This window comes from Natrix helvetica, assembly GCF_964273705.1.
Source record: "Natrix helvetica genome assembly, chromosome: 4".
NCBI lineage: Eukaryota > Metazoa > Chordata > Lepidosauria > Squamata > Natricidae > Natrix > Natrix helvetica.
Window position 1 is genome coordinate 144,453,162 of NC_138550.1, and position 24,359 is coordinate 144,477,520.

Below are 24,359 nucleotides of genomic sequence, written 5' to 3' on the forward strand. Positions count from 1 at the left end.
CCCACCAGTTCGGCCTGGTTCGGCTGAACCGGTAATGGTTTGCTGGCCTGGGCTGCCGGAACCAGCAGCAACCCATGCCTGCCACACCTCCAAACTGATTCCCAGGTTGGTGCGCCATGGTTTTTTTTACCCCATTTTTAAATGTTCTGCACATACACAGACCTATTTATGGGCACTGCGCATATGCCCGTAGCATGCGTCTGGCACACACACAAAATTACGCACCCACCAAACCGGCAGTAATGCCAGCAGCAACCCACCCCTTATATTAAAGCTTGGTTATCATTAAAAGTCAGCCTAAATTATAAACAACATAAAATCTTAAGACTTGCTTTACAATACAATACAGTAGTAGAGTTAGAAGGGACCTTGGAGGTCTTCTAGTCCAACCCCCTGCCTAGGCAGGAAACCCTATACCGTTTCAGACAAATAGCTATCCAGCATCTTCTTAAAGACTTCCAGTGTTGGGGCATTCACAACTTCTGGAGGCAAGTTGTTCCACTGGTTAATTGTTCTAACTGTCAGGAAATTTCTCCTCACTTCTAAGTTGCTTCTCTCCTTGGTTAGTTTCCACCCATTGCTTCTTGTTCTACCCTCAGGTGCCTTGGAGAATAGTTTGACTCCCTCTTCTTTGTGGCAACCTCTGAGATATTGGAACACTGCTATCATGTCTCCCCTAGTCCTTCTTTCTCTTAAGCTAAACATACCCAGTTCCTGCAACCATTCTTCATATGTTTTAGTCTCCAGGCCCCTAATCATCTTTGTTGTTCTTCTCTGCACTCTTTCTAGAGTCTCGCTTTAACTGTCTGCTATTTAGAGTTTTTCTTGAGGCTATCCCTTGGGCCGGTCCAATAATGACCAAAAAAAGAGATGAGAAATCCTCTGTAACATCAATCCAATTAGATCGTATTTGTCTTGCCAAATGGAATTATCATGCATCTAACATCCTAGAATGCTTCTGCATATTTGAAAAGGTCACACATTTTCAAATAAAATCTCTAAAGAAGGGTCATGATGTTCACATTTATGTCTTCTGGATTTTCTGCCTCAAAGTGACACCTGTATTTTTATATCTGGCAGAATGAAAATATGTGGTCATTAAGCATGTCAAAAATATCACCTGATTTTAAGTATACATTATGGAATAAAAAATACAAAATATGCTCCCTTCTAGTGATTTCCATCATAGAACACAACTTCAGAATTGATAGTCTGACCTTCTGATTCTCCTCCCACTTTGTCTTTTTTCCTTTTCTTATCCAGATCCTCAATGCAGTGGTTCTGCTGATTATATTGAGCGCCTTGACAGATCCTGGCCAGTATCACTTGGCGGGTACTGAATTAAGCAATGAGTTTGAATTTATGGATGATGCCAGTAAGTATATATCATTTCATTAGTAATTTACAATCTGGCTCCTGTTAAACTGACCTGATATTGTGCCAGGGCAGCACTTTCACAGCTGGCATTAAATTGCTGTGTGTGTGTGTGTATATATATATATATATTTGTTTTCGTAGATTTTCACGGGTGTAGGTATGCTGGTTTTGTTGTATTCGGGTCTTTTCTCGTGTAAGGTTGAGACTGTCTTTGCAACGTTTCGGCAGGATCACACCTGCCATCTTCAAGCTGTGGGCTTAAAATGGGAACGGAGCTGCCGTCTTTCTGTAAGTCTTGGTGGGAGGGGATGGGGTGGTGGCTTTGTTTCAGTAAGTGGAATGATTGGTTGTGTGGTTGTATCATGATTGGTAGATTGGTGCTGATTGGTGCAGGTTGTGTGTGCATTGTTGTTTTGTATTTTAACGGCTTGGGTGGTGGGTGGTGTTCGTTTGTTGGCTAGGGCTGGTTTCCAGATGTTTGGTAGGCGGGAGGTATCATCACGTTTGTTCATGCTGTGGGGGTGTTTCTCTATTTCGATGGCTTCCATGATTCCATGACCTCCACAAGAGAATAATCATGGAAGCCATCGAAACAGAGAAACACCCCCACAGCATGAACAAACGTGATGATACCTCCCGCCTACCAAACATCTGGAAACCAGCCCTACCCAACAAACGAACACCACCCACCACCCAAGCCGTTAAAATACAAAACAACAATGCACACACAACCTGCACCAATCAGCACCAATCTACCAATCATGATACAACTACACAACCAATCATTCCACTTACTGAAACAAAGCCACCACCCCATCCCCTCCCACCAAGACTTACAAAAAGACGGCAGCTCCGTTCCCATTTTAAGCTCACAGCTTGAAGATGGCAGGTGTGATCCTGCCGAAACGTTGCAAAGACAATCTCAACTTTACACGGGAAAATTGGAAAAAGTCCTGGCTCAAAAAAAAAAAAAAAAAAAAAAACCAACATGAAGAAGATTAGTAGATGGCAGCAAAGAAACAGAGAACAATCTAACACTTGGCTGACATCTAATGGTGTCCTGCAGTTTTGCAGCACCAATGAAGATGGTTATTATTTATTTATTTAGCGTATGGCATGCAATGTCAGGGAAATCTGCAAATGATAGGCATAAGCAGGGCCGGATTTAGATGAAAAGAGGCCCTAGGCTATTCCACTTATGGGGCCCTTTCACCTCCCACTTTTAAGTTTGTAAATTACATGAGAGATAATAAAATACATCATTACTGTGATATATATCAATATATTAAATGAAACATGTTGTAATTGGTACTAACCTTTATAAAAAAGGTGGCACGGATAATAAATAAAAATAAAAGGCCCCTCTTGATCTTGAGGCCTAGTTAGCCTATAGGAAAATCCGGCCCTGGACATAAGGCAGTCCTGACAGCCACAGTTGCTAATTCATTCTGTTTGGTGCTTGCATGCATCATATGGGGCAAACTCAACTAACACCAGCTGACTAGTGGTGCTCAGATTGCTAGTTATTTTGGGCTCTTCCACCCGTCTTACCTCACCTTGCATTTTGTTGCCTTGCGTCTGGCCAGGACAGGCACCAGCTTCTGCTCTCCACACACACAAACACAGCTGGTTTCTCTTTCATCTCTTTCTTGCACGTGCAAGCAAAATACCCCAGGATCACGGTTGCGGGGACAGTAACTCCTTCCGCTGCGCTGCGGAGAAGAGCCATGCTGTGCAGGAGACTCCTCAGTGCTAGCCTCAGGTCAGTGAGATCCACAGTCCCCTTCATGTTGGCTCAGGAAGGAGGGGAATGGGGCAGCGTGTGCATGAGACTCCTCAGCGCTAGCCTCAGGTCAGCACGAGCCGCGGTCCCATTCCCCTCCTTCCTGAGCCAACATGAAGGGGACCACGGCTCGCGCTGACCTGAGGCTAGTGAGGAGTCTCCTGCACACGCTGTCCCATTCCCCTCCTTCCTGAGCCAACATGAAGGGGACCACGGCTCGCGCTGACCTGAGGCTAGTGAGGAGTCTCCTGCACACGCTGTCCCATTCCCCTCCTTCCTGAGCCAACATGAAGGGGACCGCAGCTCGCACTGACCTGAGGTTAGCACTGAGGAGTCTCCTGCACAGCGTGGCTCTTCTCTGCAGCGCAGCAGAAGGAGTTGCTGTCCCCGCCACCGTGATCCTGGGGTATTTTGCTTGCACGCGCAAGAAAGAGATGAAAGAGAAAAGGGGAGAAAGAGAGTTAGATAGAGAGAAATGAAAGAGAGCTGGAAGGAGAGAATGGGAGAGAGGGAAAAGAGAGGGAAACAAATCAGTGCTAAAAGCCACCCCCGTCCTCCCTCCCTTCCTCTCCACAACCTTTCCCCCCAAAAGCTTTTTCCCAAATAATACCAGCAGCCATTTCATCTCCACCAAAGTAGATACATACATACAGACACGCATGCGCGCCACACAGACACACACACACACCAAACAAAAAAATAAAATAAAATAAAAAATGTCAGAAATGGAGAAAGAAGTGAGACCTCCAGAAAATAAAAGAAGCAGGAAGCTGTAAAAGGGAAATCAATGAAGAGATGAAGGTACGTCTCTGCTCTCCTCCTTTATTGTCACTGTATGGCAAGCAAGAAGGGAAGAAAAAGGAAAGAGTTGAGTCACAGGAAGAACGAGCGCCCTCTACTATGAGGCAGGAGAACTGCCTGCCTCACCTACCTCGGGATTTTTTAGGCTTTTAACCCTCGCTTAATTCTGCTCGAGCGATCATAAAATGCCTAAAAAGTCAGACTAGATGAGGCATGCAGTTCTCCTGCCTCATAGTAGAAGGCGCTTTTTTAGAGGCTTTTTTAAACAGTTAGGCAGTCTTTCACGGTGAGGCAGCAACTAGCTGTCTCATAGTAGAGGGTGCTTTTTTAGAGACTTTTTAAAGCCTCACCTCAGCACTCGCCTTTTCCCTTTTACATTTTTTTTCTTTTCATGATGAGAACGGTGACGCTCTGCCTCCCCTGCCTCCCCTGACTGCACATCACTGCCAACTTCCAACTTCCAACTCAATGATTCTATATTGTATGTTTTCTATTCCCTTTATTCCCTTTCCTTTCCAATTTTTCCACTATCTTTATTTCTATTTGTATTTTATATTAAGAAAGTAAACTTTTTAATATATAAAAGAGCATAAATTAGTGATGATGATGATAATGATGATTATGAAGCAGCTTCAGTATGCAGAAGGTGCAGAAGATAGCCTGATAGTTCTGACCCAATGGTGGGTTCCTATCGGTTCGGACTGCTTTGGCCAAACCGGTAGCGGAACCGACAGCGATCCAGGCTTGCCATGCCCCCCCCCCAACCGGTTCCCTGGGAGGCTCCGTTGGCGTTCCCATCTTGTTTTTCAGTTCTGCGCATGAACAGAACTATTTTAATTGCACAAAGTTATTTTTTTCCCTTTTTAAAATGTCTTGCACATGCGCTGACCTACTTGTGGTCAACTGTGCAAGTGCGTGGAGTGTGCGTCAGGCGTGGGCGCGAGCGGAGTGAGCGTGCGCACGCAAAATTGCATGCACACACAAAATTGCACACCCACCGAACCAGCAGTAAAGCTGGCAGCAACCCGTCCCTGTTCTGACTCATAAATGTGGACAGGGATATAAGTTCGATGGAGCTAAGAATACAGAGTTAAGCGGGTGGGGTTTAGCTCAGGCATGTTTTTCTCAGGCCAAAGAGCTGTCTGGTCCAAAATCACTATCTTCTGCAAACATTAGTCTGAAAACATTTGGACACACCACTGCAAGTCAAGTCCTCCAGCAGAGGATGCTCCTGCACCAGAAAAATACTTTCTGGGCCAAAGGAGAAGAAGAAACTAGGCCGGAAACACATTCTAATAATACCAAGGAAATCCAGTTTTGTCTCAGGCCAGTTCGTGTTTCATAAACAAGGAGAGGCTTGTTTAGGAGGAAAAAGCCAGCTTGATTTCTGTGGCCTCTGGTACCATTGTGTATTGTTAAAAACATGGAATGCTATTAAGGGAGCAGTTTCGGTTGAATCTCTGAATGTTTTCCTTGGGGACCAATAATAATGAATACATTTGATGTAATAAAACAAAAATGCTGGCTTTCCACAGAGCTGTGACTGATTCGTGATTTATTTCAGATATGTGCATTGCAACGGCAGTCTCTCTTCTCATGATTCTCATTTGTGCGATGGCCACCTACGGTGCGTATAAGGTGAGGCATAATGTTTGGCATTGTATTCTGTTTTAATTAACTTACTTTGAAACTGATCCATAAGTCGTGGGGCTTTGGGCAGCAAACCACAAAGCACAAAGAAAGCCAGGTATTCCTAAAGAAGGATTATCTACAGTCAGTAAGGCCCAAAGCATGATGGAATAACGATGTATTTTGCAGAATATAAGGAGAAAAGATATTACACATTGTTTAGGACAGGGATGGCCAACCTTTTTGTTCTTGCGTGCTGAAATCGCACGTGTGCACCCACCCACAATGCAATGCACCAGGTCCCCCTACGCATGTGTGCACGACCCCTCCCTCTGGCACCCACTTTGGGCTAGCAGGCCTCCCTGAAGCCTCCTGAAACCAAAAAACAGGGCATGGGGAGGCAGGCTGCACCTCCACCACCACGCACGCTCACCCGTTCCCGCAGATGTGTGCATGACCCCCCCTGCCCTCCCACGCATTTACACGTGTCTCCCACATGCACAGCCAAGACCTGAAAATCAGCTGGCCGGCAGGAGGCGCACGCACATATGTGGTGGAGCTGAGCTGGGCGACGGCTCAGCTGCCCACAGGGCTCCACGCGCCACCTGTAGCACGCATGCCATAGGTTCACCATCACGGATCTAGGAGATGCGTACACAACAGCATGAGGCTACATTTAGAAATATATAAAGAAGTTAGCCTAGATTAATTATAGGGGAGGATGGATTCCCCAATCTAGTGCCCTCCAGTTATGTTTAATTATGTCTTCGGTGGCCCCGATAGCTGGGAATTCTAAGAATTATAACCCAATATAAAGAGCACCTACTTGGGAAAGTCTTCCTAGAATAACAAGTATAAGCATTGTGAACTTTTCTCAGGACCAGTAAATTGCTTTGAAAAACTTTTCAGGAAGATGTCCCAAAGGTGCTTTTTCAAAAGGCAACTGGACTTTTTTCCTTGAAGACCTTTTCACTTCTCATCCAAGAAGCTCTTTCAGTTCTGACTGAATGGTGGCAAATGGAAGGATATATATTCCTTGCAATCATCTGGTCATTAGCTCTCTCTCTCTGAAAACCGTTGAGACCACTAGGAAGTTTATCTGTGCCTTCAGGGTCCCTTGGATAGTGCAAATGGGTGTGGATCATGGAACCTTCTTGGAACTGTTGAAAGGCCTGTGCTGAAACAGGAGTTAGGTCATATCATATCCCTCCTTCTATTAAGAGAGGGCTGTTCAATTTTAAGGTAAGTAGCCTCTTTAACCTCTCTTTCATACCAGTGGTCCTGTCTGTCCAGAATGTTGACTTTGCTGTCTTCAAAACATGGCCTTTGTCTTTCAAATGTAGATAGACTGTTGAATCTTGCCCTGATAGGTTAGTTCTCCTATGATGTGCCATGCGTTTGTGAAGTGGTTGTTTTGCTTCTCCAATGTACAAATCTGCACATGTCTCAGTGCGTTGTACCACAGTTGGTGTCTGGGTGTTTTGTCCTTGGAGTGCACAAGCTTCTGCCTTAGTATTCTCGGGTTTCAAGCGTGCATGCATGTTGTGTGGTTGAAAATCCTTCCATTCTCCACCACTCAGTCAGAACTGAAGAAGCTTCCTGGATGAGAAGTGAAACGTCTCCAAGGGGGGGAAAAACAAGAAAGCCTAGTTACTTGTTGAAAAAGCACTTTTGAGACAACAATGACCAGGATGATTGAGAATCTCCATAGACTTTTCAGGAAATCTTGATTTTAAGGATAATCGTTTATATATGAAGTCGTGAATACATGTAAATTATTCATAAAGTTTACTTGCTTTACCATAGCACTTTACTTAACACTGTGCCCTTATGAATAGTAATATTTACACTCGTGATTATGTTCTGTAAAGAAGATAAATAAAGAGATGTTCATTTAATGTATTTTTTCTGAAGAGAAAGAACATCTGTAGTTCAAGATTAATTTATATTTTATGACTAACTTAAACCTAATTAAATATATATGTTGGTTTGGATGAAACGTGCTGGTCCTTGAATAAAAAGCCTTTTAAAAAATTCCTGCCTATTGATTTGATTGAAAGAGCTCCAATGCTTTATAATCTAACTCTTTTTATGTATGGACCCCTTTGACCTGTTCAGAAAAAAATGATTAAAAATTGCATTAAAATTCCATAAGCAACTACAGCATTCTCTCCTCTCTTTTTATTTGTTTATGTCTAGCAACATGCGGCCTGGATCATCCCTTTCTTCTGTTACCAAATCTTTGATTTTGCACTCAATACTTTAGTTGCTATCAGCATACTGGTTTATCCAAACACCGTTCGGGATTATCTGCAGCAACTGGTAAAAGACTTTCTTATTCAATGTTCAAACTGTTTATGTCAATGATTGTTGTAGACTTCATTCACAGACGATGAGAATAAGATTCACCTGGCCACTCATGCAGGCTAAACATAAGATTATAAGAATATTTATCATCTTTATATATTTATAATCTGTCGGATATTTCCAGAACCTAGAGTACCCTAAAAAAATTTTATAGAGAGCAAAGGCAGCATTTATTTCTTCCTATAATTTGAGAGCAAACGTTGGGGGGGGGGGGGTGTTAGCTGAAACTGACACTAATGTGGGGGGAGATGGCTTTATGGATACAGCAAATGCAGATCAGCATTAGAAGTGACAAGAGTATCAAAAACATTGACATCTGTACCTCTAATCCCTCCTTTTGCTGTTGTAGTAATTGCCAACCTATTTCGCATGTGTGAAAATGTTTGGATCAGAATGTCAGGAATGCTAAATCAGCTTCCACTGCTCCAGGAAATAATAAGAGGAACATTATGCCCAAAGAAAATATGCAGTGCCAGAGTGCTATTTAACCCAGGACGAAGGAAGAATTCCCCCCTCCCACTTTATATTAAAGCCCCATCTTTTCCAGGCACGGGAAATGTTCTAAATTATATCTTGCGAGGGGGCGGGGGACAGACAGGATTAACGGGAGAGGAGACAACTCTCAAAAGTATAATGTTGGACTGGAAAATGTGTCCCATTCAGAGGGGCACAGAATTTATTGCAGATAGTTTTAATATTGCAATGCTTTCATCTTTCAATTTCTCTTTTGCTCCAAGATTTCTTCTTAGGGCAAGTTTTTTTTTTTAAGGAGGGAATAGCTCTAACTCTGTAAGCAGCCTGGAAGAGTTTAGTGGTATGCTAATCTTAGATTCCGGTCTTTTCCTTCTGTCTGAAGCAAACAGGCAACTAGTTCAATTTGGAGAGTAGAGGTATAATGTGCATTTTTCTTCATAGGCACAATCCATCACATTTCACCTCCCTTCTCCAATGTTGAGAACAGGATCTCTCTCCACCTCCAATTGGTGGCGATAGGTGGAGAGAGATCCCGTTCTCAGCTCCAAACAAACCCAGTGTGCAATTTGGGGCTCCTTCTAGATTTGTGGCTCCTGCTCTAAGAGCAAGTGGCAGTTGTGACTAGGAGGACTTTTGTACAGCTTTCATGTCAATTGCACCAGTGGTGGGTTCCAGATCCCGTCGCAAGCAGTACACTGCGACGGGGCTGGGTGTCCACCACATGCACATGTGCTGCACACGCATATACACCCATTGCCCGTGATGCTCCAGCTGCTCGGCGGAGCGTCACTCGGGTGCTGTACACTGCGTGCGCATGCGCAAATGGCCCGGTTGGGTCAAATACAGCTCAGGAACATGGGTGGGCCCTCCAAAGCATTGTACCGAAACGGTGCCTGCTGCTCCCAGCAGGCCCCGGTATGCCCGTACAGGGGCGTACCGCCAACAACCCACCACTGAATTATACCCATTCTTAGATTGGAAGGCTAGGCTCAGAATCATTCATACCCTAATCACCTCCTGATTGGATTACTATAATGTACTCTATGTGGGAATTGTTTTGGAAAAGTATTTGAAAGCTTCAGCTAATGCAAAATGCAGTGATTGTTGTGGCCCGCCAGCAGCCAGGTGGAGCTGGCAGCAGATTTGGATAGTGAGGAGGTTGGGGAGGAACATGGGACAGTCCTGGAGTCTGGAGAAGGCTCTGATGAGGACTCTGTGTTGGAGGCAGAGAGGGAGCCAGAGCCGTATGCCAGTTACCAGCTGTCTTCAGAGTCAAACATCAGTGAGGCAGACAAACAACTGGAGCCTGTTCCCAGTGTGCGCATGCACAGAGTTGCCAGACAAAGGGAATAGCTAAAGAACAGGGGTCGACTTGGGAGTAAGGCCACAGGTGGATGGTGAGTGGCCCCTCCCAGAGGAAATAAAAGAGGAGAGAAAGGGGAGGGGAGTTTGCAGGAGACAATTAGTTCGCTTAATTGGTTCGTGACTCTCCGAGACTCCTTGCCAGGTTTTTTTGCAGATATTGGTCTGGCAGCTCTCCAAGCCAGATAAGGTCTGTGACTGTAAATCCTCCCCTTGAAAGGCTTCACTGGATGTGAATGAGCAGAATTCACAGTATATTAACAAAAGGGTTTTTGCCGGGGAAAGAAGTTTGCTTCATGCTCTCAGGAAGCTTAGTGATCATAGAATCATAAGGCTAGAAGGAACTTCTAGTCTAACCCACTGTTCAAAGCAGGAGACCTTATACCATCCCAATCAAAGAGTTATCCAATCTATTTTTGCACCTACAACTCCAGGAAACAAGCTATTCCAGAATAACAGAGTTAGAAGGGACTTTTGTTGTCTTCTAATCCAATCCCCTGCTCAAGCAGGACACCATATACTATTTCAGGCAAATGGTTGTCCAGTCTCTTCCTAAAAATTTTCAGTGATGGAAGTCCACTTCCTCAGCTCAACAGATTCAAACCATTCCCAGATAAGCAGACAAGACCCCCACCCCTAGCCATCTCCCCTGGACCTACAGCAAGCCCTGTATCCCATAGTGAGCAAATTTGAGTGACTTTGTCTGACATATGCTGAACATTATTTGAATTGGGAAATGCTTTGTATGAGAAGAGAGACCAAACTACCATCATTCAAAAACCAGGCATGAATTCCCAACAAAGTGAAGAGTGATGAAAATATTAGTTTGGCACTCGAGTAGTTCCTCTTTAAATAGAGAAGTGAAAACATGATTGTACAGTGTTTATCTTCAATCTGTTATACTTCATCTGGTGGGATTAAACAGTTGGTGCACTTCAGTGAAATTCCAAATGAGGAAAATGTCTTGCTGGCACTTGGCAAAAAAGAAAGGCGTGCAGAAATATTTGTGTTTAAATGGATCTGGCAAAAAAACATCAAATAATTTATTGCTGCAATCTTTGGAAATGAAAAAGAACTCCCTTTCTCCCTCTGGAATTCTGTAATTTAAAATGCTAACATAAAAGATCACTGTTGAGTGCATTGTAAAGTTACAAAAACAGATACATTCAATGAAGAGTTGCTTCTTTGAGCCGTGGTGGTGCAGTGGTTGGAATGCAGTACTGCAGGCTAGTTCTGCAGACTGCTGGCTACCTGCAATTTGGCAGTTCGAATCTCACCAGGCTCATGGTTGACTCAGCTCCCAATCTTCTGAAGTCAGTAAAATGAGGACCCAGATTGTTGGGGGCAAAATGCTGACTCTGTAGACCGCTTAGTAAGGGTTGTGAAGCACTGTGAAGTGATATATAAGTCTAAGTGCTATTGCTATTGTGGTCGAGACCATTGTGTCCAGGTCTGGACATCACATGAAGATTCAGATGGGGTGGTTAAGATGTCACACAGGTAGTTCTCTGGTTATAACTATGAAGGAAACTGTCCATTATGGTCATAATATTAATGGTTGTAAAATGATTTGTGACCAGACCAATTCTATGACTTTTTTTGTGGCAGTTAAGCAAATGTGGCCATTGTGTAGACAAACACCACAGTTGTTAAGTAAGCGCAGCGGTTTTGCCAAAAAATGGAAGCACCAATTTTCAGCAAAACCAAATGTGGTCACATGACTGGAGAACACCGAAAACGGCCACAAATGCAGCCATGTTGCTGAATACCGGAAGTGCAGTCACATGACCACAGGGGGATTCAACCCTTGGAACCTCAGATCTGGGTCGTAAGCAGTGGTGGGATGCTGCCGGTTTAAACAATCGGTTCGGTGAGCACTTGCTTCGCGTGTACATGGCTAAAGTGCTTGCACCATTGAAAATGGAGCATTTAGAAACTCAGTTGCTTACCTTCCAAGTCAGCAACGGTAAGTAGAACAGTGAGGGGAGGGAAATCAGCTGTGATGCGCGATTGAGATAAGTTAGAAAGCAGGAAATAAATGACAGGATAGGGCAGGGGTGGGTGGGTGGGGCCAACTGATTGTCAGCGCTACCAGTTCACTCACAGTCCAAACTGGCTGAATGCCACTTCTGGTTGTTAGCCCCCTTTTTGAAGTAGCTCATAACTTTGAACATTGCAGTTGTAAGTTGAGGACAACCTGTAGACAAGAGCACCCTCTTCATAATGGATAACCTTACATCAGACTCAGGATGCAAAAAAGGATTTTAAGTTAAAACTGGCTTGGAATGAATATTAGGAACAATAAGAGCACTTTGATAGTAAGGCCAATAACACAAAGATGTGAAGGCATGTTCAAGAATGTGTCAGAAATTCTTTAATTTAGACTGTTTCATAGGGAAAGTGGTGGGACTTAATGCTCTTAATAGCCTTTTCCAATTGTGTGATGAAAATGAAGATTATATATGAGTTTTATACTTTCACTGCATAACTTGTAGAAGGAATTGGGAGTAGGATGCATGGTTCTCTCTGCTTCTTTATTTTATTGTCAAAACAATCTTTGGGGGCAAGTTAGGTTTTGAGAAAGCGACAATCGCAACATGGTCTTAGCTGGGTGGAGAGGTAAATTCCTGCCCAATATCCTAATTGCTGAATTCTAGCCACAGCTGAGGGAATATATCACAGCTGCCTAGATTTATGCAACAGATTAAGTCAAAACCAAACAAATTACAATTTGGTGTAATTTATACAATGTGTGAATCCAGTCTATGACTCATAGTTAATTCAACACAGGGAAAAGAACTTTGTAGCATCCAGAAACTCTGCTGGAGTTTGATGTTTAGTTTTGCTGCAAATTGAATGTTATGTATACAAGATGCCCAAAGTTCTATGCAAATGTCAGTTCCATAGGCACCATCTTTTCTTGTCTTCCTATCCATTCATATAATTATGTAAATATGGTCCTTATAGGACTGTGGAGATGATTATTCCTAGTGTGTGTCAATATTTTTATTTGAGAAAGTTGAATTATGTTTCCAAATTAAGTTTATGGTTCTGAAAACTTATTTTCCTCCTTTGTATACTGACTGCTAAATCTCCTTGTCTCCCTAATCTTTTCTCCTTGTTTTAACAGATTACAGGTAGACCTCGATTTATGGACTGTCACTTAGTGACTGTTCAAAATTATGACAGACCTACCTGGGGTACTTACGACCCAGATTCTATGGTCTAATGGTTGGCCCCTCAGTTTTATGACCACACTTCATGTGCTTGGTAACCAAGCTACATTTATAGCCATTGGCAGCATGATTGTGTATTATAGTATAGTCTTTATTGTCGTTGTACAAAATAAATACAATGAAATTGGTTATTACAATGTATTACAATGATTTTAATGAAAACCAGCATTTACACCCAGTTTTCTGTGAAACCGACCCATAGCAAACCATGGGTTTGCTTAATGACCACGACATTCATTTAATGATCTGAGTGGTCACTTTATGACTACAGCATTCATTTAATAAACCACTGCAAAAAAAGGCCAAAAAATCTGATTGATAATGTTACCGACTTGTTTCACAGGCCACATTATGTTTGTAACTTGAAGACTGCCTGTATCATGTTGGAGACTGGAGATTGGGAGTCCCTCGGAATGTAATTTTATAAAATCCACTTCAAGCTCTGTGAAATTGATGAGTAGTAAGAAAGAACTTTAAAATCAGCTTGGTGTAGTGGTTAAGGCATTGGGCAGGAAACTGGCAAACTGTGAGTTCTTGTTTTGCCATCAGCATGAAGCCTGCTGGGTGATTTTGGGCCCATCACTTTCTTTCTAGCAATGGCAACCTATTTCCCAAAAAACTCCAGGGATAGCGAACACCAGGATTCAAAATTGACTTTAAGGCAGACACATATCAAAAAACTTGTTCTGGTAGGATGACTCTGAAGTTGTAAAATATCCCTCAGTTTCACAGGATACAACCATGTTAAACGAAGTTTGTGTTGTAAAATTATTTTAAAAAGAAAGCAGAAAGTTTGATGAGATTGCTAACAATTTCTTTCTAATTTTCAGCCTGCAAATTTCCCCTACAAGGAAGAGATTATGTCAATGAATTCCATCTGCTTAATTGTGATTCTTCTCCTTTGTTTAAGTATCACATTGGCTTTCAAGGTAAGCATAACATATTTTACCCCCCTGAACAATATAAACTGGAAACAATATGAACGAGAAAAAGGCTTATTGTTTGCTTGCTTGTTTATTAAAATTATCTGCTACCCAGTTTACTATCAAGTGAATCTGGTAAGCTTCATGATGCCTACATTTAGGTGCCCACCATAAATCAAAGTGGGCAAGAGCAAAAGGGAAACAACTTTTAAACCAGTCCTCTTGGTTGAGTATGGACAAGCACAGGGACTCTGTTGCCAACATGTGCCAATACGCCCACAGAATCTTCCTTGGTGCCCCTTTGTCTTCCTGTCTCATCTGATTTGTTTTTTGACTATTAAAGATTCTTCTAATTATGAAGGGAAAATTGGAAGATGAGGTGCGGCACAGTGAAATGCCAGCCAATGGCAATCTTATAAACGTCTAATTAACAGAATTATAAAATAAAAATAATGGTGAACAGCATCAAAATGCTTTCCTTGAAAGCAAAGGTAGTAAGGAGTTTGTCAGGAAACGAATTAGCTACTTTGTGCCTCTAAATTTTGCTCTAGAATCTGTCGGACAGAGCGCAATGTATAACTGTAATTTGCAGATATTTGAAAACTTTTAACACTTTTCTCCAGTTTGTTTTTGTTTTTTGTGCTTGGTTCTCATGACAAAATGATTAGTGCAATAAATGTATAGCCCATTGTGATTTCTCTTTTCTTGGATGCAAGTTATTAAGAATGAAAATTTCTTATGTATCTGAGTATGATCCTTCTTCTGATACAGAAGGTTTAGATTTCTTTGCAATACGCTGTTGGCTGATTTGGTATTTAGGGACTATAAGGTTGATTCATTTTTCCATCCTTCCGAGGTTGGTAAAATGAGGACCCATATTGTAGGGGACAATACACTGACATTGTAAACTGCTCAGAGGGTACTGTAAAGTACCGTATTTTTCGGAGTATAAGATGCACCTTTTTTCCTCAAAAAAGAAGCTGAAAATCTGGGTGAGTCATACACCGAATATAGCATTTTTTTCCTCCCGAAGCCCCGCCTGCCCCTTCACCAAAATGGCCGTGCATTCCTTATAGAGGCTTTCAGAGAGCTCCTGGGGGCTGGGGAGGGCAGAAATGAGCACATAACGGGCCATTTTTGCCCCCCCCCAGCCCCCAGCAGCACTCTATAAGCCTCCATAAGACTATGCATGCATTTTTTTGACAAAAAACAGGCCCGTTTTCGCAAAAAACAAACCGTTTTTTGCTTGTTTTTGCCCCCCACCCCACCCCCAGGAGCACTCTGCAAGCCCCCCCCCCCAAGGCTATTCATGCCTTTTTGGGGGGAGGGGGAGGGCCCGTTTTTGGCAGGTTTGCAGAAGGCAAAAACTTTTTTTTCCCCTTTGGAAAGCTCTTTAACTGATTGATGAGAATTACATTTATCAAGTGCTGTGCCAGCAGAAACAAAGTGTTAGGTTCTGCAGATTATCAGCGATTTCTTTCTCCAGCACATGGATAAATACACCTGGAAACATCTATCTACCTACCTACTCTTTCTCTCTCCCTACCCATCTACTGTATTTCTCTCTCTCTCTCTCTATCCCTCTACATACCTACTTACACACACACTCTCTCTCTCCCTCCCTACCTACTGTATTTCTCTCTCTCTATCCCTTTATCTACCTACCTACCTACCTAAGTACTTTCTCTCTCTCTACCTATCTACTGTATTTCTCTCTCTCTCTCTCTCTCTCTCTCTCTCTCTCTCTATCTATCTATCCCTCTACCTACCTACCTACCTACTCTCTCTCTCTCTCTCCCTACCTACATACTGTATTTCTCTCTCTCTCTATCCCTTTATCTACGTACCTACCTACTTAATTACTCTCTCACTCCCTACCTACCTACTGTATTTCTCTCTCTTTCTCTCCCTGTCTATCCCTCTATCTACCTATCTATTTTTTTTAAATTGCCTCTTCAAAACCTTGGTGCGTCTTATACTCCGGTGTGTCTTATACTCCAAAAAATACGGTACTATGGGGCGGTATATGAGTCTAAACATTATTGCTATAAATCTCAACTCTTATTCTCATCAGAATTACTCTTAAAGTCACTTCCCTTCTATTTTAGTGGTTTGTTCCAGGGGTGGGTTCCGGCAGGCACTGCTGGCGGTTCGCTCATGTGCGCACTGTGCACCCTTGATGCATGCAATGTGCGCATGCACAGTGCAATTAAAATTGCTCTGCACATGCACAGAACTGAAAAACAAGATGGCGGTGCCTATGGCGCCACCCAGAGAACTGGTTCAAGGGTTTGGCAGGCCTGGTTCCAACGACCTAGGTTGCCAAACCATTACTGGTTCGGCCGAACCAGTCCAAACCATTAGGAACCCACCACTGGTTTGTTCCAACTTTCATTTGCTTCAGTATCAGTCAGTTGTCTGCCATCAGCTGATTTCTTGGTCATCAATACAGTATCTTGAAAAGTAATTTTGAATTAAGTTTTGATAGATAGTTTGTTTTCAATTAAGATGAAATGAACTCCTATATCTTTTGTGAGTCATGGAGACAAGGGAATCTTTACTTTCTGATATTAAATATATTTTAAAATTTTTATCATCATTTAGGGCATTTATTGAAGCCTTGCGCTGTGTTAGAAGCCCTTTAAAGCTTTGTAAAACTAATCGCTGGAACTTATTAATCTTTGGCAAGGCGTGCAGCCCTGTTTTGTGGTTTCCTGTACATGGAGTTCTTTTATGTTTGGCCAGCCTTACTTTTTTTTTCCCCAGCAGTTTTAAAAACTTCCCCCCAGATTGCATTTGCTTAAACCAAAAATGGATGACTCCGTTGAGCTAGTATATGCTGATTAATACAATATATATCATGTTTAAGAGATTACTGTAATAGTAACATTTGCAAAGGCAAAATGTTAGAAAGATAGAAAACCATTTCTGTTGTAGAAAAGGAAGAAAGCTATAAATAAATCCTCTAACCTTTTAAATTGACTCCTGGGCTTTGTTTATAGAATGTTCGGTTAATAGAATGGAATGTAAGAACAAGGAAAGCATACTTAATTATGTTTTTAAAAGTTCTAAGGGTTATTGTTAAATGGGATTATTCAGATTAGGTCTGCCAAGTCTCAACTGGAGAGCCAGGTATTCTACCATGTTTCTCCGAAAATAAGACAAAGTCTTATTTTCTTTTGACCCCCGAAATAAGCGCTTGGCCTTATTTTTGGATAGGTCTTATTATTTTTGAGGTGCAGGAGGCAGCGAGCATGGTCACCTCATGGCTGCTGCTGTGTTGCAATATTTTCGAGGAGGGCTTATTTTCGGGGGAGGGCTTATTTTAGCACATGCACTCAAAGGCCCGATTGGGCTTATTATCCGCAGAGGTTTTATTTTTGGGGAAACAGAGTAGCTAAAAGTACTAGGTTAGAAACTGAGAGATTGTGAATTGCAATCCCGCTTTGATCATGAAGTCAGCTGGGGAACCTTGCACCACTTACCCTCTCTCAGTTCTACCAAGGAAGCAATAATGGCAAACCATTTCTGAAATGTTGCCAAGAAAATTGCAGGGACTTATCCAAGCAATTGTCAGGAGACAAGATTGTCTTAAAGGCATCCCAAAAAGATCTCAGCTGTCAAAAAATAAAAAAGAAGACAACGGCTAAATGGCAGCAAACAGTTACATGAGTTTATATATTTCTTTGCTTTGATTTAGATCTTGTTTTTGTTAATGTTTTTGTAGAGGTTATACAAAGATTATGTACAGACATGCGCAGCAAACTGCCATATCTTAGTAACCGATTACCTCAACATCTATGAGCTCACCTAATTAGTGGAACCAGGCACTACCAGGGAGTTACGCGAGATTCAACCCTGGCTGGGATGGTCTTAGAGATTGACAAGGAGAATAAACCAATAAGATGCTGTTGCTACCTATGCTCTTGCTTTGCTTGTTGAAACTGTATAAAAAGCCAAATAAACTCTGCGTAAGGCAGACAGACATTTTGGACACCTGCTATGATGGATTTCTGAGATCTACAGTTTTGAGACAGTAGCTGAAGTTCAGCGAAATCAGTGAGCTTTAGCAACTCTCAGGTTCATATGCTTTCTGTCCTCTGATACACACACACACACACACCTCCTAAATATCCTTTTAATGTAGGATATTTCAGACATTCCTACTAGGGTATTCTGGGTGTTTTACCCTAACCCAGATGATACACAGCAACCCAAAACTTTGAATATAGCACCCTGAAACCTCCAAAAATTACTATTGAATTGTTTTTAAAGTGCCAGAAGAGGAAATGCTTGGAAATTGTAATTGGGGTAGCTATATTTACTTTAGGTTAACCTGAAATATTTAAAAAATGAAATCAAATTTACTTGCTGCCCTGGTTTCATACACTATTTTGGAGTGCAGGTGGTTCCTAGCAGTGGTGTATTAACCATTAAGCAGACTAAGCATGTGCTTAGGGCACCAAGGGGGCACCACAAAGTTGAGAAAGAAAACAAAACAAATGAAGATTTGTACAGTATGTATAAAGGAGGGGGGTACCAAGATTTGTCAGTGTTTAGGGCACCAGTGAGCCTTAATCCGTCACTGGTTCCTAGAATGTATTTAAAATCCAAATGTGGCTCTTAGTCCCAAAAATATTGTGCTCCTCTACTACAAAAAAAGTCAGCGTGGGAGACTGGCTGATTGAGAACAGCCAATCAAGGCTGTTGGGTGAGTAAATAGAAGAAGTGAGATTTGAAACAAGGATTTCATAATTCTAAAAGAGCCTTTCGTTATTATGCTAGACCAGCCATCTTTAGAGGTAGAATCTCAAAAAATTAATCTGACCATCTCTACTGCTGGATAGGAAAAGTGTGCAGTATAAAATCAGTTCATGACAACGTGAAGATCTTTCAGCAGCCTGAAAGTTTTTTAAGGACAAATCTGCAGGAAAGAGGTGGACAGAAAGAATTTTCATTTCAGTGTTTATGTAAATAGTGTTTCTGTGCGCAAATCTCCAAGGCAATTGGTCTTGCCAGCTTGCTGGATTTAGTTAATCATATTCTCAGATACATGTGTTAACAGATGGTTCTACCAGGTGTCAGTTGTGGGCAAACTGATGGTGTTTTTTTTTTTAATAATAAACACTTGTGACCTGGCTTTCAAAGAAAAAGAAAGAAAGATGTAGATTTGGAGTGATATGACCGTGCACATTTTTATAACTTTTTAAAGTGTCTGTATATTCCCTTAGCTCTGGCTTATATCACCACATCTCATTAATCTAGCCTTGCAAGCAAATTTATGATGAGATTAATCCTGACAAGGAAATATTTGAAGCCTTGATATGCATGTAGAATATGAACGATAATACCCAGATGAATTTTCGAAGAGAAGACTACAGGTTTTTTTTTTTACTGTGAGCAAAGGAACTTGTCTACAATGATTTAAACCAGGGGTCCCCAAACTCTTGGACCTTAGGGACCACTAAATTCATAAGTTTAAATCCTGCGGACCACTAATAGGATCTGCCTAATGACTGGCAGGATGGGCGTGGCCAACTTCATGTCACTCATATCGAGGGGTACCTCTCTGGCCTCTACTCACCCTTCCCCTCCCAGCTACTCCTCTCCTCCCCACGTGGGCTCCTTAGGCTCCCTACAGGAAGCAGTTGTTGGAGCTAAGCAGCCACCATGAGAAAGAGTTGGCATACATCCCTGCGACCAATTCGCTCTCACAGGGAGGGACTCCTCCGGATGCTGTCCACCAAGCAATGCCAACGGGCGGCGCCTAGGAGTAGAGCCTTCTCTGTGATGGGCCCAACCCTCTGGAATGACCTCCCCCCTGATATCAGAACTACTACCGACCTCCCCTCCTTCCGACAAAAACTTAAGACTCACCTGTTCCAATTAGCTGGCCTGGCCCATTTATAGTCCCATTTATACCTCCTGGCAAATATTTTACCCTGGGATAGTTTTTAGGGGTGTTTTTTAATGTATTTTTAAATTTCTTAAAATTTTAGATCTAACTTTAACTATTGTACAGTAAACTATTGCTACCTCCTCCTGCCACATCTATATTTATTTTATATTTATATTATGTATATTTACTGTTTTTAATATGACTGTACTCCGCCCCAAGTCTCTTCTGGGAGAGGGGCGGTCTAGAAATCAAATAAAAGTTAAAGTTAAAGTTAAACCGCTGGCTCAGTTCAAATTGGATCTGACCAAGAAGGAGGCTCAGCAGAAGCACCTCACTGAGGACTACGAGCATAGGCTTTCCAAGCAGAGGGAAGACCTGTAGGAGTGCAAGGCCAGGTACTGATTCCTGAACGCTCAGAGAGCTGAGATGGTCAGCCAGTTCCAGGCCATGATGCAGTCCCACTGGAACAAGGCCCTCTGGCTCTTCACTACCAGCAGCGCTTCCCTCCAGCCTTCGCCCAAAGTCCGGCACCAGGAGGCTGAAGCAGACCCCCAAGTCAGAATTCCAATCTATACAAAAGGACTCTCTGCAGCAACACAAATGTTCATTGCAAGTATCCAGCCCGGGGGCTGTAGTTTGAGAACCCCCGATTTAGTGCAATATAAAAAATGCCAGTTGGTGACTGGTGATTTAAACAGTCGTTTTGCCATTTTATCTCCCAACGTTCGAGGCTTAGCCTATCTCTATTTCGAATTTGTCATTTTAAATATATTTTTTTCCATAAATTTACCGTATTTTTCGAACTATAAGACGCACCGGTGTATAAGACGCACCAAGATTTCGAAGAGGTAAGTAAGAAAAAAAAGTTTTTTGTCCTCTCCGGCCCCCAGGAGCACTCTGCAAGCTGCAGCAGAGTTATGGGAAGGCAAAAACGCTCCCGTTTTTCACTAAAACGGGGGCATTTTTCCCTTTCCCCAGCCCTGCTGAAGCCTGCAGAGTCCTTCTGGGTGGTGGGGGAAGGCAAAAATGCCCCTGTTTTTGCAAAAAGCGGCCCATTTTTTACAAAAATGGGAGGTGGGAGCAGGGATTCAGGAGGCCAAAAATGGCTGTATTTGGTGTCTAAGACGCACCAAAATTTCTATGCTCTTTTAGGTGGGAAAAGGTACGTCTTACACCCTAAAAATACAGTAACTACTTTAAATAAGTACAAAACTGTTCCAGTGAAAGGAGAAGAGCTTTGGGAGTATCCACACTAACCAATGTTCTGCACAGTTGGCTTTTGGAAATGAGACAGGAAGAAAAAAACAGGGATCTCTTAAGCAACATATAACATATGATTCAGCTTCTCCAATTTGAGAACCTTCCCTGAGGTCTTCAGCCAGCACAGTCATAGCTGAAGGTACCAAAATTTAGGAAAACTGCACAGGGTTGAAGCAATTCAGTTCACAGCTCAACACATCTTGTCTTCTTCCTTTCCTCCACCCTCTTTCTTTCCAGGGTTACTTGATCAGTTGTGTATGGAACTGTTATCGTTACATTAATAACAGAAACAACTCTGATGTCCTGGTCTACATTACCACTAATGACACAGCGGTAAGTTTTGTTGGAATTGGCTGGAGCTGTGAGAGGTTCCTGGGTTTAGATGAGAAGACCTGTTTTGAATGGTACAAAATCCAACGGGATAGAAATCTTCAAGGATGCAACTTTGACCAGCAGAGCTATTGCTTTTCTGTGTACTTATCCGACAATGATGGGTCCTATTATGCTGAGAATACAAGTTGCCCAAGTCAGATATCACTTTCCCTGTGCTCTGGTTTCACCAAGGAAAAATCAGCTAAATTCATTTCTGGAGAAACTTGTCTGTGGTTTTTGGATAATGTGCATTTCGGGATATTAGCAGGGAATGCTTTTGCCTTCCTGTTGAGCTTCCCAGAGATACCTTCTTTTCAGTAAGTTCATGTAGGTAAGACTTGATTTTAACCATAGTTTGGTAAATAGTCCCAAATTAGTGTTGTTTCAATACTCCACTTAGTCATGAATCTTAGGTTATAAACCACAATGGCTCATGGTACATTAAATCAAAAACAAATGTAGATTATGACTTAGATTGGTGTATGAATCCAGATCTAATAGGGTGCTTTCAGTGGTCTTATATTTACAGTTGCATTGTTCAGGAATAAAGATATATTGTCACTGCCAAGATGTGTCCTAGCTTGTCCCTATGTTGACCATCCTTGTGCTGCTTCTTCCCTTACAAGATTCTCTTTTCTTCATGCTGTTATTTAGCATTTTCTAGTGAATTGCCTGTTGCATGCCTTTTATTATTTTATTTTATGAACTATTAGAATTAGAACAAGCCATCATTTAACAAAACACCGAACTAAATTTTCACATCTTAATTTGTTCCAACCTTGATGCTGATATAGATATTGTAGTAAATGGGTCTTTTAAAAAATTCTTATATTGAGCAGATGAAACCTTGAGTTTTCTAGAAACATTGGCTCCCAGTTTGGGGATATTAGCTTATGAATCTGGACTGGACTGGACTGTCAGTAGGTCCTACTTCCTGTAAGGACCACCACCTGCTCACCTTCTTCTCCGAAAAAATTTAGTTCCTCAGCCTGAGAAATCTTAAACAAAAAGTGCACCATTAATGTGCATTAATGCAATTGAATCCTTTTGCTTTAATTCTCATAACTATCCACACCCTGATATGAAACGATCCAGGAACAGAAACTTTTTCCGTTAACTTTTGCTCTAAATTAGACCCAGAAAACCCATTTCTTGGAGGTGTCTTTTAATGATTCCCAGATGATCCTGCCACAGTAGACTGTATATTTTATATCACTTCCCCTGATAAGTGTATGCTTTTTGTCTAGAGAGAGCTCTTTTGTTTTCTAAAAGTTAATACTGTCAAATATGTGGGCAGCTGTATATTCTCTCACACAATAAATGTCTTCTGAGGAATGTTTTGGCAACACAAAGGATTTCAAAGCTATAAATTATCTCTGGGCAGTCCATTTCCATTTGTAATTGCTCCAGAGTGGTTTCTAATGGCAATGCTCATAGACAAACATTTAGGTTGCTTCCTGCTCAGTTAAGCAGAGAGACAAACTGAGCTTGACTATTTGACAGATGACATTTTATTGAGAAATAATTCCAGCTGCTCCTTAGTATATGTGTTTCAGGCAAACCATACAATTATGGTTTTTTTGTTTATTCATTTACTTTACTTGTATGGTGCCTATTCCCAGATTGTGTGGTGGCTCACAACATATAAAATGATTATCCTAAACCAGTGATGGCGAACCTATGGCATGCGTGCCACAAGTGGCACGTGGAGCCATTTGTCAGGGCACACGAGGCGCTGCCCTGTCAGCTGGCCAGCACGCATGCGCGCGCTGGCCAGCTGAGTTGACCTTTTTAAAAGCTATTTTTCGCCTTCCCTAGGCTCCAGAGGCTTTATAGGAGCCTGGGGAGGGCGAAAAGAGCCCCCCCTGCCCCCCCCGAGGCTTCAGGGACCATCAGCGAAGGCGTCAGGGAAGCCTCCGGACGATCCCTGAAGCCTTCAGAACGCTTAAAACGACCCTCCAAGCAACCCGGAAGTCACTTCCGGTTTGCTCGGAGGGTGGTTTTAAGCGTTCCGAAGGCTTCAGGAAAGCCTCCGGACGGTCCCTGAAGCCTCCGGAGGGCCTCCAGGGGGGCGGGGGAGGCTCTTTTTGCACACCCCAGGCTCCTATAAAGCCTCTGGAGCCTGGGGAGGGCGAAAAAAGCATGTAAAAGTGGGGGGTCATGCGTTGTGCGCGCCTGCGCACTGGGGGGTCGCATGTTGCATTATGGGTGCGGCACGCCCGCACACGACCCCCCTGCGCTCCCCCCACTTGTGGCACGCGAACCAAAAAAGGTTCGCCATCGCTGTCCTAAACCTTCAAATAGATATAAGAATAAAAAGAGCAAAACAAAAGATAAAAATCACATTCAATTACAACACACCATTCAGGTTCTTCCAGGTTCAATCCAGGGTATATATTCTATGAGCCATGGTGGCTCAGTGGTTAAAGGGCAGTACTGCAGGCTACTTCTGCTGACTGCCGGCTGACTGCAATTTAGCAGTTCAAATCTCTCCAGGCTCAAGGTTGACTCAGCCTTCCATCCTTCTGAGGATGGTAAAATGAGGACCCAGATCATTGAGGGCAATATGCTGACTCTGTAAAACCGTTTAGAGAGGGCTGTAAAGCACTGTGAAGTGATATGTAAGTCTAAGTGCTGTTGATATTCAGGTAGAGACCATTGTGTCCAGGTCTGGCCATCACACGAAGATTCAGATAGTTGGAGTGCATTGTAAAGTTACAAAAACAGATTAATTCAATAAAGAGTTGCAGTTGTTTCTTTGAGCCGTGGTGGCGCAGTGGTTGGAATGCAGGACTGCAGACTACTTCTGCTGACTGCCGGCTGTCTGCAATTCGAATCTCACCAGGTTCAAGGTTGACTCAGCCTTCCATCCTTCT

At 42.5% G+C, this 24,359-nt stretch overlaps 1 protein-coding gene across 1 annotated transcript in view; it reads left to right on the plus strand.

The window, feature by feature from the left end:
- The window catches only part of LAPTM4B (lysosomal protein transmembrane 4 beta), a 48,435-nt gene that overhangs the window by 18,076 nt on the left and 6,000 nt on the right, over positions 1–24,359 (plus strand). Inside the window, exons 2-6 of the mRNA XM_081952170.1 lie at positions 1,264–1,375; positions 5,526–5,599; positions 7,790–7,912; positions 13,860–13,958; positions 21,349–21,444. Of these exons, the coding sequence (XP_081808296.1) occupies positions 1,264–1,375; positions 5,526–5,599; positions 7,790–7,912; positions 13,860–13,958; positions 21,349–21,444 (504 nt within the window). The remainder of the gene's footprint in view (positions 1–1,263; positions 1,376–5,525; positions 5,600–7,789; positions 7,913–13,859; positions 13,959–21,348; positions 21,445–24,359) is intronic.